The sequence below is a fragment of the Peromyscus californicus genome, unplaced genomic scaffold (genome assembly GCF_007827085.1).
Source record: "Peromyscus californicus insignis strain IS unplaced genomic scaffold, ASM782708v3 Scaffold_12__1_contigs__length_115047231, whole genome shotgun sequence".
In the NCBI taxonomy this organism is placed as follows: Eukaryota; Metazoa; Chordata; class Mammalia; order Rodentia; family Cricetidae; genus Peromyscus; species Peromyscus californicus.
Genome location: NW_026294413.1, coordinates 45,203,404 through 45,230,765, shown reverse-complemented (window position 1 = coordinate 45,230,765; position 27,362 = coordinate 45,203,404). Strand labels below are relative to the sequence as shown.

Genomic DNA, 27,362 nt, shown 5'->3' with positions numbered 1-27,362 from the left:
CTGAAAATTCTAATAGGCCATTCATTCTCATGGAACACACTCAATATTTAAATATTATGTCTTTAGATAACTACAAAAATTTACTCAAAGTAAATTCTCTGAACCCCAACCCCTTTAATCTGATTTCTGGAAGGAAGAATATTCCATGGGCTAATTGAGATAATCAAGTGAGATATAAAATGAGAAGCAGCTACATACTCACTACTCATTCTGTTTTATACAGCCAAGAGGTTTCATAAATAAATTTATTGCTTTCTGCCTTCAATCACTAAGATCTTGTAAAAGAACAGGCTTTCCTTGGTGCTATTTTAATTTTTTTAACATTCAACATAAAACAATTGTTAAAATACATTTTTAAAAACTAAAAGGTTGATTCTTGAAGTTGTCCAATGAAGCTAGTATCTGTGAGGTGTGAGGATGAACTCTATTCTCCAGAACATGTCGTCCAGGATGCAAGGCTCCACAATTCAGAGTTCTGCTGCTTCACTCAGATGAATATCAGCTAGCAGGCCCTCTTTAGACGTACTCAGATATTTAATATTCTATTTTTAAAATTGCTACTCTAGCCAGTAACTCGTTTGCCCACATTAGGCCCCTATTCCAGGCATTGACATTAGGCAGGAGACTTCTTATCACAGAGCCCTACAGTCTGTACTGCAAACGGGCATCAGAAATCAGAGTTCACCTACATGAATACGGGGCCCAAGTGCTTTTGAGTGAACCCTTCATCCAAATCAATGCACTAAAGTTCAAGGAAAACATGCAGCCCTTTCTCAAAGAACGCATCTGCCTGTGACTGAGACTGTCTGTCAGTGACATGCTGCCTGGACGTTTTCAAATCCTCTGCAGAGCAGGATGACTGGAGAGGCTGTGGCCCCTGGTTCAATATCTGAGACAGGCACCCTTGCCAGTCTTGATGCAGAAATTCTACGGAGAAAAGATGGGTTCTTAATGCTTAACTAACTGCATATAGTTACAAGGGACAACTGGGGGCCAGGGTGACAGTGACGCAATCAGCTCAGAACAATGTATTTGGAACCTGTGAAGGGCCTTGTACACGAAATATCTACAGAAAGTACAGACTCCTCATTTGTCCCAAGGCCTAGCGTGGCAGGCCGCCATTCACTGGGCACTACAATATGGCAGAAACACTGGGTGGGGGGGGGGGGGGGGGTCAGTCCTCTAAGACAGTCTGCCAAGGTTCAGGAAACTTCACCTCAACAGAAATTCTCTATTGGTCTTGCACAAAATGCCTCAGACTAAAGGCCACCTAGGACACCAGCTTCATAAAACCCTGGCAATGGGCCCAGTGATAAGAACTTGGTTTTTGGTTTGTGTGTTTGTTTGTTTTGGGAGAAAAGGAAGGCTGGCCTGGAACTCACTATGTAGCCTAGACTGGCCTCTAATTCATAGCAATCCTCTTGCCTCAGCCTGTAAGTAGTATGTTAACATAGAGTCATTTTAAAGTATTATAAAATATTTGAATCAACATAGACATAAAATAATTAGACTGGCTAAAATAATTAGACTAGGTTCCTAAATATTATGTAATCAAAGTTGAGACCATTACAGTGATTCATAAGAGGCAAAAATCATGTCTGTAAGACTTACTGCTTTAAAAATAGTCTGAGTCACTGCATATAATGTAAAATTTTCATAAAGATGCAAATATTTATGGAGATATGAAAAAACAAACATCATGGAGGAAAATGGGAAAATTCTGTGCCTATGCTTAAACATGAAAGGCTGCTGCTTACCCAAAGGAAAAAACTTCATAAATATCACTCATTTGTTGATTCAACACAAGCACTGCTTTCATTCATTTGACAAACCCGGGCTATCTGTCAAATTAGCCTTGGGCAATCAGCGAAGACACAGAATTTAAAGCTGGAAGGACATTCCTGTTTCCATCAGCACATCTCACTGCTCCTACACACTGACACCGGGTCACTGACCCCTCCAAGCCCTCTTGGAAGGTCACTGATTCTTGCTGCGTGGTACCATACACAGCACATGGGAAGGGTTGAGGCCACTGTGAAGTCAGTCATTCCCGTCCATGCTTCCTTGACTATCCCAAACCAAAGAGAGCCCCACATTTACACAGCTCTTGGTCTTCCAACCTTGAGGAGTTCATGTCAGCTCTGAACCCGGGCCTGTCCTGAAGGCTCTCACAGCCCCTGTCAGCTATAAGGGAAGAAGGCAACTGAAGGTTTCCAACAATGGGCAAGGGCATTACCTCACAAGCGGCCTGTTCTATTACATGATTCTAGTTAGAAAGTTCTTTTATGTTGAGCTGAAATCAACCCTGTGAATTCAACCACACAAACCTATTGCTGCCTCTTCTACGTAATAATTCCTCAAATATTCCAAAAGCTTTAAAAATACCGTCATCATCATCATTAGGATGCACATGTATGGAGTTTAGAGGACATCTCTGTGGAGTCAGTCCTCTCCTTCCACCTTTATGTGGGTTCTGGGGATTCAACTCAGCTTGCCAGCCTTGTGTGACAAGATCCTTAACCTGCTGGGCCCATGTTGATAGCCCATATTCCCAAACTTCTTTAATTTAAAAAAAAAAAAGGAAACTCTTACATGCCATTCAATCTCAGGATTCCCAGACAGTTTTAGAATATTGACCACCTTCTTCTGTGAGATCATTTAGCCAACATTTCTCTTTAATATCCAGTATCCCGAATGTACCGTAATACTCGAGATTTGGAGTGTACTCAGCATGTGTTTGCTATGTGTCTGGTAGTGAAGCCTAAGATTCTCACTGACTTGATGTAGAAAGGACAGCTGAACACGGGGCCAATCAGAGGATCACTATCACAGTCACATCTTTTTAAACGGCCAGATACAGAGGCAGAACAGCAGAGCAGTCAAGAGTGCAGACTGAGGCTACATATATGACATGGGCTCCAGTTTCAGAGGCTTGCTCCTCTGTGTCCTTGTCTATTATCTAATAGCAATAGCAACCGTCTTGCCTCACTGGATTGGTATAAAAATTTAAGTGAGATATCAGGGACAGAGTGTTTAGAACAAGAATTGGTATTAGTAACTAGGGTAGGTAACTTGTTTAGCTAAGGGATCATTCATTCAGGTGATTATCTATGTACCCTTGACATGACGTGCTTTTTCACAAATCACATGGGAAAAAGGCAAGTTTCAGTCATTTCCTTAGGAATTAAATATTGAGACATTGCTGGATGAAAGCAAACTGACACTTTCTTGGGTTCAAAGGACGTGCTACCCCTCTTCAGAGAGAGACAAGCTGGACTTTGTCGAGTGACAGGAAGCCAAGGGAAAGCAGAATAAACAGAAACCGACTACTATGGAAACAAACTCCCAGGGACATCTTTCCTTCCCATCAAACCCAGGCTGCTCAGTCAAAGATGGCATGGACGCAGAATTCCTGGGGTTGTAAGGCCCACCATGGTATGTTCTCTTGGCTTACTGGTTTCTCTGAATGAAAACACTTTAAAACTCTCCTGCCCAGAATCATAAAATGCCATTCTGGTGTCTTTTCCGGCCACTGTGACCAAATGCCTCACAAGAGGCAACTGAAGGGAGGAAGGACTTATGTGAGCTCATAGTTTGAGAAGAGAACTCCACCACAGCAGGCTGGATAAGGCAGCAGTGAGCAGTCAGCTCCCTGGGTGCAGGAACAGGGGGGTGAGCCTCCCCCATCTCCTCAGACCAGGAGGTGGAGAAAGGAGAATGCTAACACTCTTTAGGCTGTCTTCTCTTGTTCAGTCTAGGCTCCCAGCCTAGGGGGTGACACCACCCATATATACAGCACGTCTTCCCCTCCCGGTTAAACCTCTCTCTGTTAATGCCCTCAGACCGAGAAAGGTATGTCTCCCAGGTGATTCTAAAGCAAGAGGAAGTAGGTGCTAAAGCAGCTTCCAGCATACCCGCTTGAGCAAGTAACTCTGGGCAGTAAAAGCTCTCCACTCCAACACTCTTTCAGATCTAGACATAAGAGCTTCCGCTTACATGGTGCCTGCATTTGACCCAGCAAGGAACCCTGTGCACATGCACCAACAGAGGAACTCCACACACAGCTCAATGAGTACTGAAAGATGCTAAGGATGGCTAAATTAACCAAGAAGTCTTTGCATGCCCTCTAAGCACAATAAATAATAAGCACACACACACAAATTCCATGCTGCTCTCTGCCATCTTTTGCCACTTGGTCCCAATGCTGGGGACTGGTCCTAGGGCCCCTACATCCTCCATAAGAGTTCTCTCACAGACAGACTGCCTCCCGCCACTTTTATTTTACATTACACTGGGAGACAAGGTCCTACTAAGTCGCCCAGTTTAATCAGCCTTGAACTGTCCTGCAGCCAGGCAGGCCTTAACTTGAGTCTTCTGCCTCAGCCTTCAACTGGGATCATATAGGCCTGTGACACAGAGCCTGGACAGTTATCTCAGAAGAAGATTTAAATACCAATACAGCTTCTTTAAAATGGTGATTCATTTGTCAGAAGTTTATCTTAATCTGCATGAAAGTTTAAAAAGACTCATCTGAACAGCTCTGAAAGCTGTGATTGGGGTAATGTTGAAATCACCTCAAAGCCCTTCGTTTGTAAACAATCTGTGACTGCCATCTCATGGCTGATGGATTGCTGTTCCCAACCATGCTCATCAACATGGGATGAAGAATAGACATAGATCTTCCTGATACTTCTCAAAGAAAGGTAGGATGGAATGTTTCCTCAAGATGGAATTCATCTACATAACTTTCAAAGTTTCCAAACTTTCAGAAATTGGCCATATCCTGCCAATCGTGAGGGGGAAAGACGGGCACTGCATTCAGGATAACAGCCACTAGCACCTACTAAACTGCATGTGCTCCTCACTGTCCCGGTTATTTTATACGTTACCACACTCATTTGATACTGAGAGCCCTAGGGAGCAGCACTCCACCACTGCAGATCTCTTTCAAGGGATTAACTCATATGGCCAAGGCCACATAACAGGGCTGGGCCAGGATGTTTGACTTCAGAACCTAAACTCGTAAGCTCTGCCCATCGTGGCAAAATTTACACCGGAAATAACTTAATGAGCACCAACCTCATTTACTCATCAGATAGCTACACGGATATGAAAGGAAGACTTGGAACGGGACGCTATGTTATGCCCAGTGTACTCAGGTCTTAAGCCACGCCCACAATGCCATGGCTCCACTGTCTTGGTGCCCAGGTGCCTCAGTGGGACTCAGACACTGAATGCAGAGGTGATCCTGAGCTGCTTCGGGCATAGGCTAGCAGCTACCCTGCACTGTAGGACACTCACTATAGATGCCATCTTAGCAGAGTCGAGCATTCATTTTCAAGTAAAGCATACATTTTCCATCAACTATTTATAGACCGTCCAAGCACCACCATTTCTTGTCAATATAATACCCTTAGGGACTTCAGGAAGACCAAACTTTGGCCACTCCTGGCCTCCAACCGCAATCCCATCACACTGCACCATTAACCTCTGACACCAACCAGCCAAAAGAACAGTGTCAGTAGCCATCAAGATGATCTAGGGAGGCAGGATACTTAAATATTTAAACAGGAGGATCGCCAATTACCACTTGAAAACATGCCTTTTGATCCATTTTATGCTGTGGAAAGTTCTACCGCGTAGTAGAATTTCCTATTGCAGTACGATGCGAAGCGGCCTACCTTTTCAGTCTCTACATCTCTAGTCTAACAAACGTCAGAAAGACCAGTTGGTTGATGACATATCCAGGGCACCACGTCTTCTCACGCTGACAGACACTTTGATCTTGTGTATCAAAAACAACGGACACTTAGGAGCAAGGTGCTATGAAGTGCAAAGAGAGACCCAGTCCCTGTCCTCCGGGAGTCGTGATACAAATACAGACTCACCTAGGGCGCGTTCTCTTTACACCAGGGGTAAACAAATGCAGCTGGGGGGGGGGGCAAGGGACAGTTGCACAAGCGACTTGCATAATCTCTCCAAACCCAGGCTTTTCCAGTTCCTTTGCCTGTATCTGCCCTAAGCCCCTGCCCCCCACCTGAAATTATTCTAACCCTTACACTGTAAACTTTGGGACCCTCCTTCAGATTAACTCTAGATACACACACACACACACACACACACTTGTTTGCTCCCAGAGGAAGACAAATGGCTAGTCCCACCGGTACGACTAGCAAGGTTCTTTCTGTCTTACCTAGCCCACCCTCACTTGGAGGATTGGATAATAAGCAACATTTCAGGAAGCCCCAAGGTTCCTCGTGTTTATCGGAGCCTGCTTAGATAATAGCAAGGCTATTTCTGCCTTTCTGCTGTTTTATCCTCCAACACTGAGCACAGAGAGGAGGCGAAGCTATAAGCTACTGATGTTTCAAGCATCCAGCATTACCTTTACCCCTCTGCCCCAAGGCCTTATAAACCACCGCTCTGGATCAATCTATTTGTTTGCTTCCTATTAATTTAAAGACTATTCTATAAGCGCAGATTGTATGGACATTACAAGCCAGTCTTTAGTGGACATAGTTTACAGGTCCCTGATGGTTTCCACACCGTCTCTCCACAGAAGCTATTCTCAGCCTTCCCAAGCTCCCACTCATAGCCTCGCAACCTGGACTTCGGTTTCACTGAGAAAATGGTACTATTTGGGCTTGAAATACACATGCTTGCTGCCCACACCTGCCTCCATCTCGGCTCTGCGCTCTGCTGTGCCCTGGTTCTTCCATCCATCGGCTCACTCAGCAGTCTTGCCTCGTCTAATAGCTCTTTCCCTTCCTCACACAAACATGCTCAAAAGCACCGTGAAAAAGAACCACCAAACCACGATGCGGTCATCACGCCAACACTCCCTGTCTGTCTGTGCTCCCGACAGCCAAGCCTCAGGAAAGAGCCCGTCATCTCACTCGGAGTTAAGCGTGCAGCCTAAGGCATGCCAGTCCACCCGGGAAACCACTCACAGCCACGTGACCACACGAACCCCAAGTTCACCTTCTCAGTTCCTCCTGGACTTGCCCTCTCCACAGCACCTGACGTCTAGCAACTCTCATCTTGAAACTCTCTGACTTGGGGTTCCTATGACATCACCGCCTGGTGATTCCACGTCCTCACGTCGGAACGCTCTTGCTCAGCCCCTCTGGTCAAACCTTACATTTTAACATTTTTCCCAGGATTCTATTCTTGGCTTTCCTCTTCTCAAACTAAACTCTTCCCCGGGGAGAAGGAGCAGCAAAGCACTGTTTACACTATGAATTATCCCACATGCCCATAAATCAATAAGACTAAATTTGAATTCATTCGCTTCCTCTCCCCGCTCATCTCCACACCAGAGCTCACCTCTAGCATGGTCCTCTCTGTTTGCTTACCTGGCTGTCTCCCATGCTCTCTGCACCCAAGGGACAGACACTGGTGTCAGTGGCGGCGACTTCCTGGTGTGAGGGCTGGAAGTGTGGGTAGGTGTGACTTAGCGAAAGCAATGCATCACAGGGGAGCTAAGGAGTGTGCCACCGCAGGAAGAACCACCAGAGCTCCCCGAACTAAGGAAGATCTAGAGGGAGATTTACATATGCAAATAGACGATATAGATATAGACATCTACATCTCCTCTGCGGCACTTCTCTGCTTATCATAAATGCCAGTGATATAATGGGAAGTCAATTTATATTTTGATTTTGTACATGAAAGAAGAGGAGGAATGGGGGAAGGGGTAAGAGTTCAGCAACCACAGGTAGAAGGAAATCAGTCAGAGGGAACAGGAAAGCTGGGGCAGAGTGTGCTGGGCTGCAGGGTGGAGAAGGTCAACATCCGGACATTGAGAGGCATCATACAAGATCTCTTTTTTTTTTTTTTTTTTTTTGAGTGGAGATGCAATTTGCAGGTGATGGTGAACAAGCTATTCCTTTAAGCAATGCAATGTTGATTAGAACAGAGGCTGGAACAGAAGGGCCCTCTTTAAAAGTTCCCTGATGAATTGCCTAAATAGAGAGAAATGGAAGCCTGAGCTACAGCAGCTGCCTGAACAGCAGCTGAGGTGAAAATACAAGAAATGTTGTTTTCTAAGGCTGAAGATAAATAACAAAGGTTTTGAGTGCTTAAGAACAATAGAATTAAGTGAAGGATTAATTTAAAAGAAGTACAAACTTTAAAAACACAAAAACTGAAAAGTGAAAAGGAGCTGGGCAGTGGCGGCACACGCCTTTAATCCCCGTATTCAGGAGGCAGAGGCAGGCGGATCTCTGTGAGTCAACTGGTCTACAGAGCAAGTTCTAGGACATCCAGAGCTACATAGAGAAACCCTGTATCAAAAACCAAACCAACAACAAAAATAAAAGTGAAGAAGAAAACAATCCTTGTTTGTTTGTTTGTTTGTTCGTTTGTTTAAAACAGTTTCACTGTGTAGCCCAGGGCTGCCCTGGAATTCATGGCAATCTTCCTGCCTCAGCCTCCTAGGATTTCAGGTATGAGCCACTGTGTGTGTGTGTGTGTGTGTGTGTGTGTGTGTGTGTGTGTGTGTGTGTGTGAGAGAGAGAGAGAGAGAGAGAGAGGAATATCTTTAAATGTACATATTCAAATATATATATTTGAAAAACACATTTAGACCCAAGTTTACTGAGCCAATAACTGATCATATGTTTGTTGTTAGAATGTAAAACATATTGATTAGAGTTAATTGTGTCAGCAAGGACTGAACCAAGCGTCTGCACATGCTTAAGAATTGCCACCCCACAGCCGGAACAGAGGACATAACCATACCGTGAAGCTGTTGTTGACATTTTTGGTGCTTGCTTCAGCGACGCTGGCATCTGAGAGGTCAACTTCATCAAATATCAAGGACTGTTGATAAACAAGAACACAAACGGATTATGTGGAGAGCTTGCTCTTCAGTACATTTTCACTCTCAGCCCACAACAATGAAAGTGATATCAAGAATTAGGGATCAAAAATGAATGCCAACTTAGGGATGCTACACAAGTCTGTCTCGGGAAGAATGAGTCTGTTCAACATGGCCACCCTACACAACGGACCGCCGACTTCTGGAAGCCTATCTGCTATGGTTAGAAGAACCAACTCAAGAACCAACACACACACACTCACCCTCTCATACCCTAAAGCCTGAGGCAACTCTGCAGGCAGTCGAAGGCGTCGTTGCTCACAGGTTTGTTGAGTGGAGACTGAGAACTAGCCCTGGCTCAGATCACGGTGATCTGGACCAAATGCTTTGGACCTTATTGTCCTTGTCTATCAAAAAGTGTCCAAATAAGATGGTGACCCTGTTCTGCAAACAGAAGACCATGTTTCTCTCATGCTCTTAAATATTATTTTAATCAAAAAGTGGTGAAAGCTCCAGGAAAAAAAATGGGACTTCTTTCAAAGAACAAATTAGGCATTAGGAAGTGTGAACACATGCATGCATCTTCCCCTTTTTTAGTGAGTTGGTCGCTGCTCAGCTTTCAAGTCAGTGAACTTCCCACACAAGTGGAATTCACCTCCACGGCTGCAGAGAAACGTGTCTCCCCTTCCTGTAGGGTCTACTCTCCCAACCAGGGAGTTATACTAAGGGGATTACATTAAGTTTACTATAACGTTATTAGTTTACTTTAATTCAACTAGACTTGCTCCCAAACTGGAAGGGGCGTACAATGTGGCCAGTATATGAAACAGACAATTCACTGCAGTGCGAGATAGACTCTTAAACATGGAGGACTGGAGTCCTAGGGAAAGGCTATGCAAAGTCACCAACAGTGTTCTCAGCAGAAAACAAATTCGTCATCTCATAGATGGGACTATGCGAGGGGCACCTTCACGGGGCACAGAGCCACAGTCACGGGTAATCAAGAGGTCGATGTTTCTACGGAGGAATGTGCAAAGACACCATGGAGCCGCGGCGGGGACAACAGTCAACATTAGGCTTTGAAAATAAGATTACTGGATTTTGTTATTACTTTAACCTGAGCATTCAGTTATTCAGTTCTACTGCTGCTCCACAAACCAAGAATTAGGTTTGCTGACTGGTTACGTTCTCAGCTTCTACTAATGACTCTACTGATTATATCAGGAACATGCATTTTTAAAAATGGAAATGATTATTCCTCTGGCATCCTAATGTTTTCTTTTCAGGCAACATTAAAATATCAGTTTTAATAGGGAATCTTCTTCCCAAACTACATTATTATGTCATGCAACTGTTACATAAAAATTACTTTAAGTCTCAATTTTATTACAATGTGATTTTTTTTTAACTCTTAATTGCTACCATAATGAAGAGATTATTTGTGCCCAGGATTGTGAAAGCACTCGGCATGTATGTTATCTTCAGACTTCTCTTGGTAGCACATGATAGCCACAGGCACATTGTGGACTGTGCATGAGTTGGGCTATGAACTTACATCTGCCCACAGAACGTACATTTCTAACAGCTATAACAACCTCTCACTTTCTTATAATCAGAAAAAGATTTAAAAGGTAAAAATTCAACGTTTTGAATTCATTCTAAGTTATTTATAACTTATTTTAATTAGAAGAAAAAAATCAAAACCCATTAGGCTAGCTACCCCTATGACTCGATAGCTCCCCCTTGAGGTGGAGTGCAAGATGACCACACTTAAAATCCCGATGAGGACAGCTAAACTATAACGAGGATCCAAGACAAACGCAGCTTGGATCTAGGTTTAGATCTAGTCATGACACACAGTGCTTGGGATCCATCTTGTGGAGTTACCTTTGAGTCTTTTGCGTAATAAAGTGTCCGGCCTCGAAGTTTGAAGTATCTCTTTTTCCACCTTTGGAAGGAGCTGGTTTGTTTCAGCAGCTGTCCCTCTTTAATGCTGGTCTGGGGACAGAACAGAGCACAATGACAGGGTGAAACCCCAACCCAGAACCAAATCCCATTCAGAACCCGGAATTCCGAACACCATGGCCGACATCTTACAAATGCCAAGAGCGATGTTTTGTTCACATCACAGGCCAATCAAGAGAATGTACATAAAGTACCAGAAAGTAAAAGAGAATTTCACACGGTTCCCAAAGAATTTGCAGGCGGAATCGGCTACTGATCGATTGTGGGAGACAGAGAGTCATTGTCTTCATCTACGTACCCACTGGTGAATCCACCAGGCTCCCCTGGACAGTCCCAAACCCAAGGCCACACAGACACAGTGGGACACAAAATAAAACAAAAAGACATGAATGTGAGAAAGAGACAGGGGTGGGGGCAGGGTAAAGAAGGAGATAAAAGAAGGTAGGGGTGAGGATAATCAAATTCATCAATTAAACCGTCAAAGAACAAATTAATTAATTTAACAAAAGCATTCGTAGACAGGATGAAAGGCGCACGCACACAAACGAACATCTGCAATGGGTGTGACTTCCACACAGCTTATATAGGGCGAGAATGTTAGAGGTGGCGGGTCATATGCTGACCTCTGGAGCAAATGGCCTCTGGGGCCACACCCATGTGTAATTCCTAGCTTCAGTACAAGTAACTGAAGAACTTAGGCAAGTTATGAACATCTGCATATTCATTTGTACAAAGGGGATGTCAGCAGGGTAGAATGGACAGGCTAGTGTGATAAACAACAGACGCTGTTAGAGGTTAGCTATTACGGCAAACACATACACAAAGAACTATGTGTGGTAGCTCGGAAAGGAAAGAATATTTCAGGCAGCCAGCCTAAGTGGGAGTCGAGGAAGGGCTCCCTGAGGCAGCCTCCATGGGAGGCCTTCATGCAACAACAACAACAACAACAACAACAAAAAGCATATTTGGGGTATCTGAAGTGTCCCTCAAAGGCTCACATGTTGAAGGCTTGGTCACCAATGTGTCTGTGTTTAGAGGAAGAGGTCAATCTTGAGGGCTTGGACTTCACTAATCCATCGATCTATTGCTAAGCCATTAGGAGATGGAAGGGTAGGGCCTACCTGAAAGAACTGGGTCATTCACAGGGGCGGGGAGGGGGGGGAGGGGGGAAGAACAGCAAATGGATACATTTGGTCACCAACCTCTCTCAATCTCCATGTCCCCACACCCTGATACCCTGAGATGAGCAGCTTGGCTCAGCCATGGGTTCCTTCCCACAATGCTCCATTTTACCACAGGCCACAAGTAATAGAGCCAAATGACCACAGACTGAAACTTCCAGAACCGTGAACCAAAACAAAACCTTCTCTTTCAATTGCTCTCCCCACGTATTTTGTCCCAGCAACAGAAAGCAAACTGGCACAGACTCAAGACAGCATAGACACCTGGGACTCTTCAGAGGGCATTCTGGAGCAAATATCTAGAAGCGTTTCCAAGGGAGACAGCAGGAGATGTGCCTGGAGAGGTAGGAGGGCCTCTGTGACTCTGGACTGGATTCTGCTGAGTGCTTTATAGAATGTCAGTTCACTCCTACTGTTCCCAGCAAAATCCTCCAAGCTCTCAGACCCCACCTAGTCTTTGACTCTCTTGGACTTATCTACAATTACCCTTTTTGCTCTTAATTGGAAAAGCATGGTTCAGGCCTAGGTACTGGCTACTGTCTGGGCCTGTCCTGCTCTTCCCTCATCCAGTTAACTCTTGCACTTCAAGTCTTTGGGCCAGGGGAGGATGTTCATTTCTGTCCTGATACAAGTCCTTGATGCATGCACATGTGTGTGCATGCGAGTAGAGGCCAAATAATATTTGTGGGTGTCATTCCTCAGGCACCATCTACCTTTAAAAGATGGGGTTTCTCACTGGCCTGGAGCACACCAGAGAGACAAACCTGGCTGACCACTGAGCTCCAAAGGTTCTCCTGTCTCTGCCTCCCCGAAACTGGGATTACAAGGGCATACCACCAGGTCCAGCTTCCTTCAAACCTTGATCTCAGTGAGACTCATCTCAATGGCCACCTGTTTGACACTACAATATGTTCTCATTCTCTGTGCTTACCCACAAAATATTTCCACAATGTAATTTACTTATTTTACAATCTGTATTGAAATACTAAGTCCCTGAGTTTATTATATGTAGTAAAAATTTAATGTTTCACATTAATTGGAAGAAAAGGAGAAAGGAAAGAGAGAGGCAGACTACTCCAGAGCCTATCTATAAGACTGTCCTCAGGAGACACATCATAACACTGTCTTCAAGAGGGGTCCAGGACAGCTCACACTTATTCTGAATTCAATGCCAGAATAATAATGCTACAGTGAGCCTCGAAAGGCAAAAGCAATGCGGAAAAACAAAGTTAAAAATTGTCCCACTAGACTTCCATGGGGGTATCTCAAATGCCCAGGACACTACCTCCCACGTGCTAATGGGGCCTGTATGAATGGCTGAGATGAACCTTGTGTGATTTCAGAGTTTATTTGTAACTTTAATAATAATGCCTTATATTATCAATAAGCTAAAAAATCTGAGAGAAGTTTCTTGCTGGGAAGGTAATGAGGTCACGTTGATGTTTACTTTGAGTTTCAGGTTCACTTTGTGGTGTGTTCTGAGAGCGTCCACCGGGAAATCACTGCAATTCAATGGTAACAAAATACTTATGAAACTTCAGTACCAGAGAACGGGTCTAGAATCTGACAGACTTCAAGCCAGGCTCTACAACACACTAACAACATGAATCTAGGACACCCCACTTCTCTATGGCCACATTTTCTATCCAAAAACAGAAGGCCATAATAGCAACTTTATAAGCTTATTGCTTTAAAGTTCATGATACAGTGCGTCTGGAGAGCACTTAGAACAGTATTTGGCCTACAGAAAATCTCAGTAAGTGGCACCAAGTATTATTATGATGATGATTTCATTGTGCTATTAAGTTCAAGAGAGTATTTTCCAGGCATGAATTCTAAGAGCTTCCTGGAAAAGGTAAGTAAGTGTTCACCAGCCACTGTCAAGGCAAATAACGGCTGGAGTGGATGGAAAATATCAAGACATGAAGTTGTAAGAGATGAGTCAGGATCTGCCAGCCATGAGGAGGAACTTGCCTTTTACTGTAAGTACAAAGGGCTAGTGAAATGTTTGAGGCAGAAGAGGAGCTTCTACTGGGCATGCTGGACAGCCAAGCCCAGGAGACTTCATCTCATACAGCTAACTGCAGAAAACTGGTGAGAACATGGCGGTAGGCTGGGGTGATGGTGGTAGAGGTGGGGAGGAGCAGGCTTTGGAGAAGCACAGCTCAAAGGTCCATCCTTACATTCAGTGAGGAGTGCGATGGAAAGGCTACCATGCTACAGTGAATGGTGAAAACCACGACTTCCTTCTGAAGTCAAGACCGCCCAGGAACAGCTCTGACCCGCTCGCTCTTGGAGCCAACATGGCAAGACCAGATAAAGTGGGGACTATCCACCAGGGTTACCATCCTAACAGATCCAACCAGCCCACATTCTGGCACCTTCCTTGAGTTGTACAAGCAAGATGGCTCATCTCAAAAGCTCGCCCAGGACCTAGATAAAACGCTACAAATTATGAAGAGACTCTCACTCCTTAGGCCGCATGATGAGATATAACAACTCATATGACACCACACGGCACACATCCCCTCTCAGCCTCCCGCCTGCTCTGCCTTCTTCCACCTCCTAGCTCCTCCTTCCAGTCAACCAAACAGCGTATGTTCCTTCTGCTAAAAGCCTTAAATCCAACTGCAAAGAACTGTCACCCCTCGTCAAGAGCCTAGTCTGGTAGCAAGGAGAAATTCTCTGCGTGCGTGCCGGATGTTAGAAGGTCTGATTAGGAAGGTTTGAAACAAATGGTCACTAGTCGTGTCACACTGATTGTGACAGCTCCTCTGGGAGAGACTCCATAGTAGAGGCAGAGTCCCAGGTCGTCACCAACCACAGAGGGCACTGGTGAGGCGCCAAGGCTGCAGCCCTCCCTGTGACCCATGAGCCTCTGGACCAAGTTCACACTGAGGGCACATCTGCCATGACCTACATTTGCCTTTTTGATCGAGTCCTCGGGGAAGTCTACCTTGTGACCAAATCCCAGGGCCCTCTCTTCTACTGGATCCTTAAGAGCACAAGGCTCTCCTCTCCCCCGCCTTTGAACTGAAGCTCTACTTGTGAGAAAATTGACTTCGATGCAGCTGGAGAGGTCAAGATGGGACGATCCTTGGGGCTCACTAGCCAGTCAGCAAGTTCCAGGTTCACTGAGAAACTCTGTCTCAAAAACTAAGATGGAGAGCAGCTGAGGAAAATACCTGGCACTGACCTCTGACCTTCACACACCTGTACACACACACACACACACACACACACACACACACACATACAAACAGAAACATAACAGTTTCACTCTGTGTTTCCTATTCCTCCTAGCTTACTTCAAACAGTAATTGGCCAGGGGGAACCATCTTGGTAATAAGGTTATTTTAGCTTGAGACTATGGAAGATCTTACTTACACCTTAATAACTTCTAATAGCCAAACAATAGTTTCCCATCTTAATCTATTCGGTTTCATGGCTTGGAGCTTCAGAAAGCATACACTCGTGACTCAAAGAAGGACAGAAATCATAGAAAGGTTAAGAAGGAATGTGGGAAGAATGGTATTAGACACTATAGCAGTGTGGTGATTATGGCCCCTACAGGCCACCATAATTGAATGCTTAGTCATCTAGGAGTGGCATTATTTGAAAGGACTATAAGGTTTGGAAAGTATGCCCTTGTTGGAGGAAGTGTGTCACTGGGGGTGGGCTGTACGGTTTCAAAAGCCCATGCCAGGTCCAATGGTTCTCTCTCTCTCTGCTTGTGGCCCAGGTTATAGCTCTCAGCTATCCTCCAGCCCCACGCCTGCCTGCTGCCATGCTCTCCGCCATGCTCTCCGCCATGATGACAATGGACTAAGCCTTGAAACTGTAAGCCAGCCCCAGTTCAATGTTTTCTTTTATAAGAGTTGCCATGGTCATGATGTCCTTTCACAGCAATCGAACAGTGACTAAGACCCTGGGAAGGGAGTATCAATGACCACATTTATGAAAGCTCCAATGGGTGATTAATGAGTCAGTTATTCTTTTAAAATAATCCTAACTCAGCACGTATGGTTAAAATGAGAAAAGTGGCCTGCAGCTGAGCGGTTTGTCTGTTTCCTGAGCTTTTCAGTGGACACATCTCGTTCGGCTTCACAGTCACCTATCAGCATTCACACAGCCCACTGGCTTGTGCATTTTCTTCTTTGCTCATGATAGGAACTAGAGCCTTGTCTTGATTTAAAGGCAAAACACACAAAAATAAATGCTTTGTGGCTTATCTAACATGAAAAATACTGTTGTCACTTTGGTGAAGAAAATCGATTTTGTTTAGCTTATTTCAACACATAAAAACTCTCTGATCTGAAAGGCATCTGAGGTACTAGTACATAAACAAAAAGATTGCATTGTGCAAAAATAGAGGAGGGGTTCTGGGGTGAGGGATCCTACCCCTCACTGCTTAACTTACGGACAAATTCAGGGCAAGAGGAGAATCACTATCTTTAGTTGTATACCCCCTGATAACTAGACTCCAACAGATAACCCCAAGTCCAACAGCCACACAGAGGGCTCTGATTAAACATGAGTCACACAACAAAACTCAAGTCAGGAATGGGGCTAGTAGGGAGGAGGGGGGCTTTGGTGGGGTGGGAGAAGATAAGAAAGGATTAGGAAGAGAGAGGAACCAGACACATTATATACATGTGTGAAGCTGCCAAATAACTAAATAAAGATCATATTGCTAGGCAATGTAACTATACCAAACACTACTGAAATGTGTATTTATAAGCATTAAGTAGGGTAAACTTTTTTTTACTTTTTTGAAAATAAATATTTTTTAAAGGAAAAAGGTATAAAACTCGCTAATAGACCCAAAAAGCCCTTGGAATATGGACAAAATGTTCTTTAAGAGGGGAGTGTGGTGTCTTTGAACAAAATCGGTGATGGGACAGAGAACAAAACCACACTGAGGGTCAAGGGTCACCTCTCTCCCCAGTCCAAGTCTAAACACTCACTAATGGCGCCTACCGCAAGGCTGCCTTTCAGACCAGACAAGGACCACTGTGGAGCCCACACGGAAGCAGGCCTCAGCCACGATGCCCTGTGGCATCGGATGAGTTACTATCAATCTGGCCTCCTCAGATAGTTGCTGTTTCTCTCACATGCATAGAGAACAATCATGGCCCTCTGATACAGTCTACTTCAAGACACTCTGAGGAGAGAGGCAGGGAAATCCTTCAGTTACTGCCAAGGGGCGAGGATAGGAAGGGGACGCAGGAAGTACCACCTTGCTGAAGCATCTCAAGTCGCTTGGGGTAGCATCCTAGACTCCTCAGGTGTAGACAGTGTTAAGTCCATGACAAAAATCTAACTTGTCCCGAGAATAAATCATTGGGAAATTCAAATGACAGTAGTACATGTATCAGGACTTTTCCCCCAGCATAATATTTTTATTAATTATTTGGGAATTTCATACAATGGACCCCAATCACACTTGCTTCCCATTCCTCCCTGGTCCACCATCCCACCCTGGTGCCCCCCCCAAAAAAAAAAGAAAAAAAGAGGAAAAAAACCAAAAACACCAAATCCAATTTGTGTTGCCTATATACCCACTGGAGCATGGTCAAAATTCCAGTGGCCAGACCCTTAAAGGAAACTGAGTCCTTCCCCACCGCCCTGCTCGAAGCCATCAACTGTGGTCAGCTACTCTTCAGCATCTCTATCACAGTTTTTAAGGACTCTCTTCAATAGTTTCATGTCTGGACTGTTTCTTTGGGTGGGGCTAGCAAAAATAAGGAACACATCACAAATTTGCATGCCCTCCTTGCTAATCTTCTTTGTATCATTACAGTGTTAGGATATGTGCCACCGAATCGAGCATGTGTTTGGGGATTTTTGTAAAGTTCTGTTTAAGATAATGAAGGGTTAAATAAAAATACATAATTGAAAGTTCTTTTAAACATAACGAAGAAGAAAAAATGAAGTTAAAAATGGATCTATTTCTCTTATACAAGCACTATTTCAAGAAGACACAAATAACCTACACTTCAGCCTCCTCACGGTTATTAAGATTCTTCTAAAATGAAACCCTAAATAGTTTAGGCCTTTGCTGCCTGCACTACCAAATCCACACCCCCATGGGCATCGGCAAAGACTGGGTGTGATGTTCTTGGGCCTCTTTCCTGTGGCTTCCAGGCTCCCTTTGCTCTAAGCCTCCTCCCCTTAGTTTCTGTCTTGAAAGCGGTTGCTCTCACCCTTGATGCAGCCCCATGGCCTGCCGGGAAAGGCTTCTCTTCCCTGGAGGATGCACTCACCCTCCCCACCCTCTGCTTCCCTAATTCACCCTTAAGCTATTCTTGACAGCAGCTCTTACTCTAAATGGCACTAACATCCCCATTAAGCTGGGTCAATCGTCTTACCCAGTGCATGCTGCAATACTAACCTGCCAAGCAGAAGTGTCTACTGACGCAATAGGGGTACGGCTGCTACAGGATAACTAACTACTTTTTGGTGGGATTTGAAGACTGCTCCACAGGGAGCAATTTCATGTCTGGTGCAATGATCCTGGTCAAGAACCTGTGGCTGGGGAGGTCATAAGTTCTAGGGTAGAACCTAAATGGAGGTTGTCAAATTGCCTTCTAAATATGTATGGGTACACCCATAGACTTGGGCTGCTCTTGACCTTAGTCAGAGAAGCTTCGTTTACAGTGGGCAGCAGTTCAGTGGAAAGATGCATGCCTGGGCAGAGTGCGGAGAACACTCAGTGGTAAACAGGACGTCTCCATTATCTCCCCCAACACACACACACACACACACACACACACACACACACACACACACGCACACACACACGCACACACACACGCACGCACTAGGGTAGGGGTAAGACTCAGAAAACATCTTCAAGAGGTAGGAATAATGTCTGAATCAGAGAATGGGGAGGAGAGCTGTCACATGTGACCTTCTGGACATGATGTGGCTGTCATAATTATGAACTTCCAGCAGCAATGGTTACCAGCACAAGGCCTATAAAAGCCAGCCAAATTCCCAGCATAGATGGGGTAGACATCTCCAGGCCTCACCCCAGATAAACCTGTTATAGTACACAAACACAATTTATTTAAAATTATTGAAGAAAACAAGAAAAGAGGGAAAAAATACTCTTTTTGTCCTCTGCGGGCCGTGAGTCAACAAGATTAAACTGGGGCATAGTTATTCACGTGAAAGTCAGTCCTCAAAAGGAAACGTCTGTGCATGTATGGCTGAAGACATTCCTTATCAAAGGAACAGGACAAAAAGGACTACGGTCACAACTCTAGAAAATCTGTCCATGTGATCAGTATGTGGTTAAAGAAAAAGAACACGGGGTGGGGGAGGAGCCCCGCGGCTTCACAAATAGTGAGTATACAAAGTAAAGAAACAAGAGTCCGTTTTGAAAAAAAATCACACAACTATATTCAATATATTGAGCTAGAACAACAGATAACAACAAGTATAGAAGATAATCTTGATCAGAAAGTTATGGTGACAAACGATGAAAACAGAGCAAGCAAGATGGCTCAGCAGGTAAAGGCGCTTACAGTCAAGCCTTGATGACCTGAGTTCAATACCCAGAACTTACATGGTGTCAGGAAAAAACTGACTCCTAAAGCAGCTGTCTTCTGACTTCCACAAGCATGCCGTGACACCTATGTGCCCTCGAAAATGTGCTTGCTGGCGCACTCACGTGCACGTGTACACACACACATACGGTGTGGGAGCCCATAGAGGTTTCCTCGTGAGAAAATCTGAGCTTGATTTACCAGCAGGGCTGCATAAGAGGATGGTTTGAACAATGGGCCTGGGTACCAGGTGTTTGGAAGGGTCTACACTTGGCCGTATCTAGCAATGGGGAGGTCTTTTGCCTCATCCTTTGGCATTGTTATAAAAAGCGCTTTTGAACAAAGTTCAGGGCCGGTGGATAAGGATCCAGGCCCTCCCGAGGCTATCCTGCGTTTCTGTCTTTCTTCTTCTCCACTAAGCCTATCATTCTATCTACAAGTTCCTTATTCCTCTCTCCTCCTCATAGGAACCCTGTAAAAGGCAGGGGCTGGTCTCCCACAATACAGACAAATACACCCCTAAGTAAATAAAACAAGTATCATTTTAATTTTGTTCTCAAGATTTGCAGGATAAGAGATAACCTTAGCACTCAGGAAGCCGAGGCAAGAAGATAGTGAGTTTTAAGACAGCCTAGACTACGGAGCAAAACCCTGCCTCAAAAAAACAAAACAAAACAAATCATTAAAAAAAATATTTAAACATTTCATTTGTATCTTGCTGGATTTCTAAGACTGTTTTCAGTCCAATGTCAAAGCTGTGAAATTGCTCATTTTCCACCCCTTGCTTAGAGCAAATAAAATTCTTTGCAGGAACTGTGTATGCACACAGATGTCCTAGGACTGAAACTGTATTTCAGAAGTTTATGTCTAGAGATTCAAAAAAGGAGACATAATAACAGACATTGAGGAAATTTGGAGAATCATAATGGCACACTTTAAAATCTATATTCCACCAAACAAACTGGAAAGCCTAAAAAATGGATATGTTTCTTGATATATACCACCTACCAGTGTTAACTGGGATGAAATAAATAACTTAGCAGATCCATAACCCCTAGCAAAATAGAAGTAGTAATTAAAAGTCACCCAACTACAAAAAACACCAGTACAAAATGGATTCAGGAGAAATTCTACAAGACCCCAAAGAACTAATGAAAATACTCCTCAAATTGTTACACAAAATAGAAACTGAATGAACATCTTCCAAATTCTTTTTACAAAGTCACTATTACCCTGATACCCAAACCACACAAAGACACAACAAAAAGGGAAGAAAATAAGGAAATTATAGATCAATATCCCCTATAAACACAGATACAAAATTCTCAATAAAATACCTGCGAACCAATCAGGAACACACCAAAAAGATCATCCACCATAACCGAGTTGGATTTATCCCAGAAATTCAGTCATAGGTCAACAAACAAAATCAATAAATGTAATTCACCACATAAACAGGATGGAAAGACAAAAGCCACATGATCATCTCATTAGAGAAAGAAAAGGCCTTTGACAAAATCCAACATCCTTCCATGATAAAAGTCCTGGAGAGATCAGGAATACAGGGACATACTTCAACATAATATAGTGAATTTACAGCAGACCCACAGCCAACAACAACCTAAGTAGAGAGAAACTCAAAGCAATTCATTAAAATCAGGAACAAGACATGGTTGTCTAGTCTCTCCATACATATTCAATATAGCTAGAGCATTAAGACAACTGAAAGAGGTGAATGAGTTATAAATAATAAGAAAGAAGTCATCCAAGTATCTTTAATTGCAGATAATATGATAGTATACATAACTGACCCTAAAAAGTCTTCCCAGAAACTCCTATAGCATATAAATATTTTCAGCAAAGTAGCAAGATACAAAATTAACACACAAAAATCACCATACTGCCTTCCTATATACAAATGACAAATGGACTGTGAAAGAAATCGGGGAAACAATTCATTTCACAATAGCCTCAAAAAAAAATCTTGGGATAACTCTAAAGCAAGTGAGAGACTTGTATGATAAAAATTTTAAGACACTGAAGAAAGAAACTGAAGCAGGTATCAGAACTTGAAAGATCTCCCATGTTCATGGATTGGTAGGATTATTACTATCAAACTGGCCATCTTACCAAAAGCAATCTACAGATTCGGTGCAGCCCTCATCAAATTCCAACACAATTCTTCATGGAAATTGAAAAATTAATCTTAAACAAAAAACAAAAACCTAGACTATCTAAAACAATCCTTAACAATAAAACTACCGCTGGAGGTCTCACCATCCCAGACTATATTACAGAACTACAGTAATAAAAACAACATGAAATCGGCACAAAAACAGACACATTGATCAAGGAAACAAAATTAAAGACCCAGACAGAACTCCATATACCTATAGGCACCTGATATTTTTTTCTTTTTTTTACAAAGAAGCCAGAAATACACACTGTAGAAAAGACAGCATCTTCAACAAACAGTGCTAATCAAACTGGATAGCTGCACATTGAAGAATGAAAATAATCCATATTTAAACAGGGTTCCCAAAAGATGAAACACAAACAGCTAAGAACCACTCTACATAAAACATCCTTGGACATCAGGGAAATGTAAACGAAAACTACTTTGAGATTTCATCTTACTCCAGTCAAATGGCCAAGATCAATAAACAAATGACAGTCCATGTAGGCGAGGACTGGGGTAAGGGGAACACTCATTCACTGCTGGTGGGAGTGCAAACCGGCAAAGCCACTGTGGAAATGTTTCCCAAGAAGTCTGGCTGGAACAGGGCCCATGCTCACCTACGTTTGCCACCGTGGGACCAGAACTTACCACTCGGCTTGGCCTTATCAGGAGTTTAGAATAATTATTCAGTGAGCAAGAAAGTGAGTGAAGACTGATATTCAAACAGCCATTTGGTAAAACCAGAACTCTAGGCTGTTTTTAGGCACTGTTCCAGGCAGCCTGGGCAGAAGACTTGGCTCCATTCTGAGGACTGGAGCCAGGAGTGCCTGCTGTAGTCAGCCTGTCTTTTTCATGTGCAAATGCCACTGTGGCCAGTGTAAGCACTCAATTGTTGAATAATGTGGAGTTTGCCCCCATATTAGGAACCATTCTGGTTTTTTGTTTGTTTTTTTAATAAATTTATTTATTTATCTTACATCTTGGCCTCAGTTTCCCCTCCATCCTTTCCTCCCAGTCCCTTATCTCCATCTCCCCTCTATTCCCACCCCCCCCCAATCCACTCCCCCTCCATTTCTGTTTAGGAAAGGGCAGGTCTCCTATGAGATCAACAAAACATGGCATATCAAGTTGCAGTAAGACTAAGCACCTCCCCATGTATTAAGGCAGAGCAAGGTGACCCAGTAGGAGGAGCAAGGTCCCAAAGCCAGTAAAAGAGTCTGAGACAGCCTTTGTTTCCACTGTTAGGAGTCCCACAAGAGGACAAAGCTACACAACTGTTGGGTATATGCAGAAGGCCTGGGTCAGTCCCATGCAGGGAGTCACTCTGTTTTTAAGCACTACCGTCCTACCATTAAGGGGAGGCACCCATCTCATCAGCATTAATATTGTTCTTGGGTGGTGTATGAAGGGGGTATACCTATGAAGTGTGTATGCTACTTCATCACTGAGGACAGCGTACCTACAAGGGAGGAGAGGTCTATCTGGGCTCAGTTTAGGACACAGCCCATTATGGCAGAGAGGGCCACACAGCTGGGGTTGTTCCTTCCGCAGCAGCAAGAGTGATGGCTGCAGGAACTTATGGCTGGTTCATCTCTCAGCACCTCAGGAGGTGGAGAAGCAGGGTCTGAGCCAGGAGTGGCGGCAACACCTGTGATTCCAGCACACAGGAAGCAGAGGCAGGTAGAGCTCTGTGAGGTCAAGGCCAGTCAGTGCTACACAGTGAGACCCTGTCTCCCAAAAAAGGAGAAGGAGGGAGGCAGGATGTCAGGCTACAACCCTCAAATACCCCCATCCGGTGACTCATCCCCACCAGTCAGGCCTTCTACTCCGAAGTTTCCATCTCCCAAAACAGTGCCGGTAGCCAGAAACCAGTGTGCAAACACATGGCACACACACACACACACACACACACACACACACACACACACACACACACAGTTTTACACTCAAACCCTAACAGGCGGCATAGGGAGGAGATATCTGTGAAACATGTATGGTGACTACTATACCTGTAAAATGTGTACAGTGACTATTTGTAAACAGTGAAATGAAAAGGATAGTGGATTTTCTATCCTTCCTTACTTGACCCAACACTTATATATCCAATATATAATTTTGTTTATCAGGTGGTCAAACACAAACTACAAAGAAGAGCCTGTTTCACTCCATATCTCTAAAACTGGAAGTCTGTCTTCATGGGGCTAGGAAGATGGCTCACAGGTTAAGAGGATGTTGTGGAATATTTGTATACCGTGCGGAGACGTGTTGCTGTGATTGGTGTAATAAAAAGCTGAATGGCCAATAGCGAGGCAGGAGAGGATAGGCAGAACTTCCGTGCAGAGAGAGAACTCTGGGAAGAAGGAGGAGTCACCAGCCAGACACAGAGGAAGCAGGATGGACATTGGAGAGATGAGGTGACGAGCCTTGTAAAAAAACGTAGATTAAAAAGTATGGGTTAATTTAAGTTACAAGAAATAGGAACAAACCTAAGCGAAGGTCGAGCTTTTACAATTACTAATAAGTCTCTGTGTCATTATTTGTGGGCTGGCTGTCCCGACGAGAAAGCACTACTACATTTGGCCCTCCAATGTGTGGTATGACCACAGGGACAGAGAAGCCACACCAGCCAGTGCTGCCACAGTGGCTGCCTGGGCCTCTCTACGAGCACTCACAACAGTCGGCTGCCTCTCACGGGGACTCTGGAAACTGGGCTCAGCAACTTCCCAGAGCTGGGGTAGTAAATGCGGCTACCCCTCCTTACCCACCCTCCTTCCCCCACTGGCATGAGGCTAGGCTTTCATGGAACCCAGGCAGGCAGAGCCAGCCACCAGCACCACTCCTCGGTGGTAGCCTAGCAATGATTTGTCTCCCTGGGTCAGAGAAGGCTGCAACTGTGTGGCGGCAGACAGGCAAAACGTCAGGACCAGACTGAAAAAAAAATCCTCTAACCAGGCACAATACGTTTAAAATTGTTTTTAGGAGCAAAAAAAGAAGAAAAAAAAAGGATATAGACAGTCATAAAATAAATGAATAAATAGTTTAAAAGTAATAAAGTGAAGTCTTTAAAGAAAGAGTAAAGTAATATAAAAAGAAGTCACATAAATATGGGAGATATACAGGGGGTCTGGATCCTGTGTGGTGCTTTGTTGACTTTGAATTTTTTAAAAACTAATGTACAAAAAACAGCAGTTGCTGAGATACTGGATTGCAGGAAAAAAATTGCCAAATTAAACCAACCTATATATGTTAAGAATGTCTAAACTTCAGAAAGGAAGTCAGAAAATGTGTTGCATTGGGAGACAGGTTATACTTTTGTTTCCACAGGAAACAAAAAGCTTTGGATTCCTTCAAAGTTAATTGAAATCAGATTTGACTAGATCCTGAGGATCTTGGCTGCAGACATGAAAGAAAAAGCCAAGAAAGACTGATCCCTCAACATGGAACCATCCCTAAGACTAGATGAGGCATGATAAATCTTGTTGGCTATGGAGTCCTCATGACTTATTATTACATGTCATCCTTTCATATGGCATGGATAGAGATGTACATTTACATTACAGTTTGGTTATACAGTCCAAACGTAATTATAAAGTAAGACACATGACTTTTACCTGCTCAAACACAGAACAGAAAATCATCTTTAGCTAATTTGTACACATTGCACATTCCATACTTGTGTTAATACAGAAATGTATGTTATCTTTAAAACTTTGTATGTTTTCAAAACAAAAGGACCAGACACCAATAAAGACAAGTAGTCCAGGTGATCCAGTTTCTCAGAATGCCTCTTTGCAGTTTCCGCAAAAATCTACATTCAAAACAACTTCAAAGCCACTAGCTGAGAAAGACAGTTACAGTTACAGCCTCACAGACTACTCCAGCCAGGATCTCAGATAAGCTCTACACTTTCCCATCCCACAGAGACTGGACAACAAATGATACAGTTAGCAATCCCAGGGCTTGATCATTATCCCAATTTTCTCAGGGTCTCCTAAAGATGTCATCATCCCAGACAACAGGAAGCAGCCTAGAAAACACAATACTCACATTCCCAAGAGGTGGGGTGAGTGGTTTCTGGTTGTTCAGTGGATGCTTGTCAGTGTGTAGGGGGGTTGGTTACAAGTTGTTATTGGTCATGGTCAGGGAGAAAACTAAACAAAGAAGGTTAGATTCAGAGATCTTTTTCTAAAAAAGATAAAAAAGGGGAGATATAAAGTTGATAGGATAAAAGAATAGATTATTAAATCTACTTTTAAACTAAAACACAACTATTAATCTCAAATATTTTACATTGGTATGGATTTTTGTATACAAATTTAGGGTTATTTTTGTTTTAACATACTGTATATATGTTTCTACTCTTGTTTAAAGTATTGTACCTATGCAGCTCACTCTAAAATGTAGTGTGAAGTTCTAGTCCTTAAAGGCTATTATTACAAATTGTTTAGGATAATTAAGAAATGTAGGTTAGTAGTTAGTCATCTATAACAATCAAACTTATAGTCAGGTATGTTTTCAAGGTCAAACAGAGATAGATTTTAAATAGATAAGTGGTCTTCAAACACTTCAGAGACCTACAGAATATGGCATTTAAAATGTTTTAATAACATAAGGCTTTTCATGACAGTGAGTTGTGTCTGCTCCTGACAGTACCAATTTACTTAAAAAAAAAAAAAAGGATGATGGGCATCCTCCACATGGAGTTTGCTTTTATTATGGCCAAGTTAGCCACTGGGCAAGAAACTCCCTTGCTTCAACTGCTGACTATGCTGTCCAAACTGGACAAGCAGGACACAAAAGAAGCCAACTGCCGAACTTTGCCAAGACAAGGTAGGACAGTTCCTCAAAATTCCTGCTTCACAGAAGAGTCTGTCAGATATTCTAAGCCTGTAGACAGAAGATGGATGCCCCAACATTGCAGAAGAACCTTGGGTGACTGTCCACACAGCTAACTGTCTCTGTCATTTCTATAGTTTGGGGAGTTGTTTGCTCTGTACTTCCTGTTTACTCAGGTAATATTATATCCTTCTTGGGTCTTTGATGGGGTTGAAGACTAGACATTTATAGTTACAGTTTTACTTGTTACCAAATTCAGAAAAGAAACTACACAAGAGATGTAAAGTTTATAAGGTTGAGAAACATAAAAGCTTAAGTTGTGTATCTAAAAAAAAAGTTTTAAGGTCTAAAAAGATATTTCTAGGATGGCGATATAAGTTGTAAAAACTAGTTTAGCTGTAAAACTTTAGATTCATCAAGATAAGATAAATAATTAAGTATTTTTCCCCAAATATGCCAAATACAAATGGACTGGACATTGTAAATGTAATTCTTGCTTGATAATTGTTCTTATTATATATAGCTTTACTGAGTTAGAGTTAAAACCTTTCCTTTTTATTTAGACAAAAAGGGAGGAATGTTACAGAATATTTGTACACTGTGTGAAGATGTGTTTCTGTGACTGGTGTAATAAAAAGCTGAACGACCAATAGCGAGGCAGGAGAATGTAGGCAGGACTTCCCTGGGGAGAGAGGAAGAGGAGGAAGCATCTAGGTGTAAGACTCAGAGCAAGTCAGATGTGTGGTACTAAGAGGTAACCAAGCCACATGGCAGAGCATAGATTAAAAAGTACAGGTTAGGCCGGGCGGTGGTGGCGCACGCCTTTA

At 43.3% G+C, this 27,362-nt stretch overlaps 1 protein-coding gene and 1 pseudogene across 5 annotated transcripts in view; both read right to left on the bottom strand.

Annotated features, from left to right (window-relative positions):
- Positions 1 to 27,362, bottom strand: part of Dgkh (diacylglycerol kinase eta) — a 185,865-nt gene that overhangs the window by 84,540 nt on the left and 73,963 nt on the right. For 3 of the 5 annotated variants that reach the window (XM_052732665.1, XM_052732666.1, XM_052732670.1), the window contains exons 3-4: positions 10,709 to 10,819; positions 8,743 to 8,823 (exon numbers count right to left, since the gene is read on the bottom strand). In XM_052732665.1, the coding sequence (XP_052588625.1) occupies positions 8,743 to 8,823; positions 10,709 to 10,819 (192 nt within the window). Of the gene's footprint in view, positions 1 to 6,981; positions 7,089 to 7,355; positions 7,474 to 8,742; positions 8,824 to 10,708; positions 10,820 to 27,362 lie in introns of those variants that run through there. The other 2 variants (XM_052732667.1, XM_052732669.1) reach the window with 2 other exon arrangements.
- Positions 17,707 to 17,800, bottom strand: LOC128108077 (uncharacterized; annotated as a pseudogene).